The sequence below is a fragment of the Caretta caretta genome, chromosome 7 (genome assembly GCF_965140235.1).
Source record: "Caretta caretta isolate rCarCar2 chromosome 7, rCarCar1.hap1, whole genome shotgun sequence".
Lineage (NCBI taxonomy): Eukaryota > Metazoa > Chordata > Testudines > Cheloniidae > Caretta > Caretta caretta.
This window is the reverse complement of record NC_134212.1, coordinates 121,699,447-121,706,985: the sequence shown is the minus strand read 5'-3', so window position 1 is coordinate 121,706,985 and position 7,539 is coordinate 121,699,447. Positions and strand designations below refer to the sequence as shown.

General features: G+C 47.9%; 1 protein-coding gene across 1 annotated transcript; it reads right to left on the bottom strand.

Moving 5' to 3' along the window:
* Positions 1–433: 433 nt before the first annotated feature.
* Positions 434–5,929, bottom strand: CALHM1 (calcium homeostasis modulator 1). Its single transcript, XM_048859506.2, has 2 exons — positions 5,381–5,929; positions 434–901 (listed from the first exon to the last, which is right to left on the bottom strand). The coding sequence occupies exons 1-2, from the start codon at positions 5,927–5,929 to the stop codon at positions 434–436; spliced, it is 1,017 nt and encodes a 338-aa protein (XP_048715463.2).
* Between the last annotated feature and the right edge of the window lie 1,610 nt (positions 5,930–7,539).

Genomic DNA, 7,539 nt, shown 5'->3' with positions numbered 1-7,539 from the left:
CAGCTGCAGAACTAAATGCTGGGGGCGGGCATTCTCTATTGCTCAGCTCCGAGGCAAACCCCCTATGAACTGTAGGCTGGAGTATACGAGGCGCACCAGAGGGGAAATTGCACAGCCATTGGTCCTTCCTGCAAACCTGATTGTCATGTCAGCATATTTGAAGGTGGCATCTGGTGCTCATTTTCCCCTCTCCCTACTCCGCTCAACAGCCCACCCCATACCTTGTCTGCAGCACCTGCTTCTCCAAATGGGTGTCTTTTTGTTTCTGCTCAGCTACGTGGAGTATGGACAAGTAGGGTGGGAAGAGATGCTCTGAACTGGACTCTCTGGAGTGACCATAATGGTTCCAGTCTTACTGGGGTACCCCTTGGAAAGGGAGCCCTAGGTGGCCATCTCTAAGGCCACACCTGATCTCTGTTCCTGTAGCCCATCCTCACACTTTACTATAGTAGGTGACAATCTCCCTCTTGGGCAGACTGATGTGATTGCGGTGCTGATTTTCCTCTACCCAGCTGTTCCCGTTCTGTAACACCTCCTGATGGAGGCACAGAGGCGGCTTGCATTTGTGCCAGCTCTTCAGGAGCTTGTTCATAGTCCCCTGGTCTGTGATGCCCAGTAGCTTCTCTTTCTCTTCCCCCACTTCTGAGGGAGCCACCTCAGGGGAGTGGGTGTGCCCCAGGCCCATGTCCTTGTTCATGGCCTCAAAGAACTGCTGGATGCAGACCTTGGCGAAGGTCTTGGCGTGCTCCGTGCAAGTCTCGTCGAACAGCTTGCGCTCAATGTCTATATAGTGGGACCAATACTTGCTCTTCAGGAAGGCAGCTTGAGTGAAGCAGGGCCGGAGAGCCCTGACAAGGAAAGCCACCATGGTCACCAGCAGCACGAAGGACCAGCCCAGAGCCTGCAGGGGTAAGGGGTGGGAAACCAAACTAGTCACAACAAGAAAGACCAAGGGTAGGGCTGGGCTCAACCAAAACCATGGCCTTGATCCCAAGTCCTTGACCTTGCAGGGTTGTTCAGATGCCACCAGTTCAGGGCCCTCTCTAATAAAGACTCTGGTATGTTTTAAACATATTGCAAAGTCCATAACTAACAGGAATTGCTTTATTTGCCCACAGGGAAAACAGGACCAAGAGTGGGACAGTGTTTAAGGTAAGTGAGGGGCTGATATGGCCAGCATGGTCTTAATTATGGGGGGAAATGTTAGTTGAAAGGTTCACCACATCCTGAGCTCTGCAAACCCTCTCTAGATAATGGCTCTATCCTTAATCCCAGTTGTCTTCAATAACTAAATCTGTAATGTTCCGGAACTGGAAGTATCTGGAGAGGAAAAGGGTACCCCTTAGGATTGAGTGTGTGTGTCTGTCTTCCTCTGTTTAGGGTGCCTGTGATAGGAAGGGAAAGGTAACAGGTGAGTTGGAATGAGAGCTGACCCTCCCTGCTGTGCTGTGGATCCCTGTTTCTGCCCTAGAGCCTCTGCCAGAGGTGTCAATGGAAATTTATCGGTGACAGCACAGATGGGAAACTGCTACACTGCTGAGGGGGTCTCACTGGGACTGAGGTTGGCCAGGGAGCTCTCACTTCCTTCTCGTGCCACGAAGGGTTAAATGCTGCAGTTCTTAGGCCTGGGATGGAGAAAAGCTTTGTAGGTAACTTCGGGCCCCTCTCTTGCTCTAACACCAAAGCACTATAGGATACAGCAATGCACTTCTAAGCAAAAGTCTCACATATCTCAAGTCCTACTGGTTTTTTTTCCTCTTCTGTTAGAATGCTGGTATTTTCCAGACTCTATAGATCAATAAATGTGTTGGAGGAGGCATGGTCTTGTGATTTCGATGCTAGACCAGGGCTTGGTTGCTCTGTTCCTTGGGCAAGGGTCAATTCATGGCTGTGCCACAGAGTCCCCTTGTGCAAGATACTTAATCTCTCTGTGCCTCAGTTTGCCTCCTGATAATGTGGATGATGTCTGGCTCAGTCAATCCACGCGTGCAATCTGTGGTGATGGAGGACCTGTACCAGAGAAATGGGACTTAAAAGGCCGTAGTCTTTAAAGATTAAGCCCTTCCTACGCTTCCACCAGAGTTTTTTGTATTTAATGTCCTGGGTTTGTGCTGCTATGTTCTAACATGACAGACTCTACTAGGGAGGCACTGGGATCTGGATCTTTGACATGACACACTACAGGTTCAAAGGGAGCATGCATGTTATTTCCCATGCTATATGAATTGCAGACCTAAGAGTGCCAGACTGCAGGTAATGTGACTATCTCTCCCATGGCTACTGATTCTGCCCCCAAGGAAAAGCAAGCTGGAGTTGCTCAGGGCATTATATTGGTCTCTGAATGGCTACAAAACCACTCTGAATGCAAGGATAGATTGACACCATGCCCACCTTCTAGTGGAGTCCTTTAAGTAGCAGGAAATACCCTTTGATGTAATGTAATACCACTTAGCATTGATACTGACACTATAGACAGGATCCGAACCATAGCAGAGCAGGTAGATACACTATATTACATCAGTATGGAAGCATGTGTACCACTGCCTCCTACTGGTGAAATCAGAAAGACACGTGTGTGTCATAGGCTCTATACTGCTAGCAGCTAATGGAGATTCTCCTTCTGCACTAGTAGTAGGAGCTTGTTCTTTTGGTAGCAGGAGTTCTACCCCCAGCGTGTGGCATAGCAATAGTAACAACTGCTAAGTTGGAGGTTGCCATGAATTTATTACAGCATTACCTGAAAATGGATCACCTGCCAGGTACTGGTCTCCTAGCAGAGGAATAATAAAGGCTCTAAGGTAGGGTTTCTCAAACTTGGCTCCACGGCCCTATTTCAGGGTGTCCGCGAGTCATGCCCGGGATTGCCGGCCCCGTTGATCAATTCCTCCCACTCCTTCCCAGTGCCTCCTGCATGCCACGGAACAGCTGTTCAGCAGCATGCAGGAAGTGCTGGGAGGGAGGGGGAAGAGCGGGGACAGGGTGCTCTCAGGGGAGGGGACAGGAAGAGGAGGGGCAAGGGTGAGGCCTTGGGGGAAGGGGTGGAGTGGGGGTGGGGCCTGGAGCTGAGCAGCAGGCTTGGGTGTCCGTGAAGATTTTGAGATCAAAATGGGGGTCCTCGGGTTGCTAAAGATTGAGAATCACTGCTCTAAAGAGTTAAGACACTGCCAAAAAATGAAGTGGAACAACCAGAACTTAAACCCCAGTAACAAGGCAAATCATCTTGCTTAGACTGCAGGGTGGATTTTACATTTCCCGATGAAAAGCTCAAGGGTATTTGCATCCTTTCTAAACCATGACGAACAAATAAGCTGAGACCAGCAGCAGGAAAGTGCTTTGTTAATGTGGCTGGCTTAGCGCTCGGTCACCTGGCATTTGGGGATGTTTACATTGCAAATGAGGAGACCATTTGTGCGGTTGTCCCTGTACCTGGGTTTAGATTAGAGTCTTTTCCACACATACATGCACATGCCTTTGCTTCTCCAGCTGCATTTTGTTGCTTCTGCATTGCATGACAATTATCACTTATTGTACCAGCCCAAATGGTGCATCTAGGCAGTGCCCTGTCTCTGATAATTGCCATGTATGTTCTTCATACACCTGCTCATACGGTGCCATTTAATGACGTGCCCTGAAGCATGAGGATCAATAGTCCTTATAATTCGTTATCCAACCTGTGTAACTGCAGATGCTGCCCTTATTCAGACAACTGTCTCTTTTTGCTAAGCTGTTAGCCTCAGTAATATCCAGCCTCAATGAGCAGAAGCAGATAGGCTCTCTACAGTCTAATTCATAGATTCCAGTGATGGCAATAGAGAGGTATGGCCTCTGGCCTGTATTAGGACCTGGCTGTCTTGTGCACTGCCAACCTGCTGGACACCAGCTCTCAGGGCCAGGAAGGGCAAACTGGGCTTGTCTAACTCAGTCTTCCCAAGGTAGGCTTGTGCATCTGTTCTATATTCAGGTACTGTCTCTTTTGCCATGATGCACCAGCTGGTGGAGAGTGTTTTCCAATCAGTCTGGAAACCGGGTTTTGTTCTTGTCTCTGCCACTGATTCTGCTTTGTAGGCTTGGCCAAGTCACTTCCCTTCTTTGTGCCTCAGTTTCTGTATTTAAAATGGGGATAATGATACTTACCTTCCATGGGGTGGAGTGGGGCTAAGACTCTGATGGGCAAAGTGCTCTGAGATCCTCAGGTGGAAGATACAATTGTTGTGCTAGGAATGATCAGTCACTTCATATCAAGGTTCCAGTTATAAAGAATTGAAACAATTGATAGCTGTTTATATGCAGATTAGCAACATAATCTGTATAGATTATACAGTATAGATTATACTGTATAATCTGTATAGATTATACAGTATAGATTATATAGTATAGATCGTTATAAATTGTCAGATAAGTCATGCTAATAAGCAACCTGTGACTTTAGCAATCTACTGATTAGTCATTTATTAAAACCGCTATTAATCATGTGTTAACCCTTTATAAATGGAATCTCTATATAAAGCGTGACCAAATTATCATGATTCCAGCAGCCTAGTGGCTATCTCAAATGCTTCCACATGGGGGGACCTGAGATCAGAAGCCAGCACTTGGGTCCTCACTCCCCAGGCCAGCTTGTGTGGACGAAATGTCTCCACCAGAAATTGCTACCCTTCAAAAAAAAATGTTCCTTTCCCTGGTTCACAGTTCACTAAGCAACTCTTGTGCACCTTGAAGGCCAATGTCCTGCATTTCTGCTTTCTGACAACCATGCCATGTGGTCCCAGTCTCCTCTGATAAAAGAATATCTTGCAGCGGTAGGGTCCTTTGGTAAGAATAGGCAGTTGGCCAAATTCAGGTGTAGGCAGGTATAACTCTCATTGACTTTAGGGGGAATTGCCCCAAGTATGCCATGGGCTGAATTTAGCCCTGGATTTGTATGGATCACTTGCCTGCCATGGAAATGCAGCCATTTCTGGAGTGGAACATGGTTGTCCGTTTAATGATGCACAGGAACGCTACCCAAGAATTTAGGACAGGCAGTGACTGTGAAAGCTGAATCCAACTGGAATGTCAGGGGGGGATTTAGGAAGGCACAATCTAACTACCCACATTGGAATTAGGCTAGGAGGGGACACTGAGGCTGACAATCCTAGTCTTCCAAAACACCTGACCAGGGATAGTTAATGGTTATGAAGAGCCAAGGCCTCAGATTTACATGCCATCCAAAAGACAGCACCCCCTGGAACCATGCTCAGACACACACTATGGACCCCAAGGAAAGAGCACCCCCTGCTGAGATACCAACACTATTTCCTGCAGCAACCATGGGTTTCTTCTTGGAAGTCTCCCATCCAGATAGGACGAAGCCCATATAACATAAGCCCCCGGCTCTTACCTGTGAGATGCAGCGCAGGTATCTCACCACCACCTCCCTGGCCACAAGCTCCTGCCCGTTGTAGATCTCTTTGCAGGGGATGCGGGCCAGTATCCTACTCTTCTCCTTCTCTGACAGGCCCGTGTAGCTCCCGTTCCCCAGCTTCTCCACTGGCACTGAGGTGCTGAACGCGCACATGAAGCACTTCCCGTCCAGCAGTGTCACGGAGATCCAGACAGCGGGTGCGATCATGGCCCGCTGGGCCATGGAGCAGAACATGTAGCGCAGGACAGCCGGGTCCTTCTGCCGCATGCCCGTGGGCCTCTTCCACTCCTCTGCCAGAACAGACACGTTGTTATTCATCACAAAGCCCAGGAGGAACAAGACCAGGGGGGGCACGAACAGGATGCCCAGGCCATATGCCAGGTTGTAACTCGGCAGGCAGGGGCAGTTGAAATCGAAGGCTGAGTACATCTGGGCGCTGGCCAGGGCCATGATCCCACAGATGCCATTCATGAAAGATTCCTGATTGGCCTGGAGGAACTGGAAGATCATTCGGAACTTGTCCATCTTCACGGACAGCCTTTACCTCCCTCCTTTTCTGAACCAAGGCCAAGGTCTTGTTCCTCTTTGCTTTATTCTTTCTCCTTAGGAGTCTTTACTCCCTTCCTCCAAGACCCCTGGCACATCTGCAATGATCTCTTACTTGCTTCATCTTGAATTATTCAATTACCTGGAAAAATGCCCCTCTTCCCCTGCCCCAATATTTAAAGCAAACAAACTCACCCCTTTCTTTAACTTATTAAAGAAATATTGTTTGCAAAAGTCCCTCGTTTATTTTCCCCTCTTCTACGAGTGTATTGTCCATGAATCTCAGCTAGTTTGTGGCTTGGTAAATCAGTCTTCTCTGTTCTTCTCGGTGTCCTCATTTCTCCAGTTCTTTGGTCATTGAGCCCTTTTATTTGTTGGGGGAGCTGTTGCTATATTTATATAGTCCAGACAGCAATCTAGGTTCTCGGCAGGAAAGGGAGTTGCCTGGACTCTGTGAACTTGTTTGCAAATGCTACAGGGTAGCTAATGCTCCTCCCACAGATAATTGGTAAGCAGGTGAAAATTCATGATCCTCTTCCGTAGAATTGTCTCCCACAAGGACGAGAGGGCACTAATGCAAAAATCAGGATGGCTGGAACATCTCTCTCTCTCTGCCAGAGGAATTGTATTGAGGCTAGCAAAACAATTGGCGTGGTTCATAGATTTATCAGCTTCCCTTCCCCCTTTCACTTCTTTGGGAACTAGAGATGATGCCGCACTCTATTGTGTTCTGGGTGGGGTTGGAAGGTTAAGGCAATTCTGGAGTGAGGCGGGGTAAAGTTGCCCATGCTCTAGAGTATGATACACTGATATAGTATAGACCTGTTGTCCTATCCTCCCCTCTGCTCCACAGAAGAGCACACTCGCTTTCAGCCAGACTTACAATGGGCACTTGTAATATTTTGGACTCTTACAGGGCTGTGCACCTAAGGATCGCTAAGCACTTTACAAACTTTAATCCACAAAGGCCACCACAGCCGTGGGTGGATGAGAGTTTGTACAGTAAGTAGCATTATCCCTGGCTTTTAGGGATGGCGGCTCTGAGTTACAGACTAAAGTGAGATGTTGGTTAAAACCCAGTGGTCAGAGTCAGGAATGCTGGGTTCTGTTCCTGGAGGTACCCTACAGCTCCAGGTTTGCAGTGTGACCTTCCATAAGACACTTCATCTCTCTGTACCTCCATTTACCCATGTACAAAATGGGGATCATCCTTACCAGCCTCACACGGGTAACACGACTACCACTCTGAAACTGGTATTTTGGAGACTCATTTTTATCATGAGGCTTGTCATTTTCATTCACGGTTTATTAAGCACTTTTGAGATGCTGATGGGGAAGATGCAAAGTACTATTATGATAGAGGTTAAATGGTTTTATTGAAATGAGTCACCAACAAAGCCCAGGAGTCCTGTCTGTCCTGTGCTCTAGCCGCAATCCACCCGGGGCCCATTCCTCCATCCCTTCAGTGGAGTAACACCTGGCATGAACTTGTCTCACTGGCTCCCAAAAGCCTTGGGGAGAAGAAATCTGTTAATAAAATGTTGTAAATTTTATGAGTGAGGTAGAAACCAGGGTCTCTCTGAGGGGGT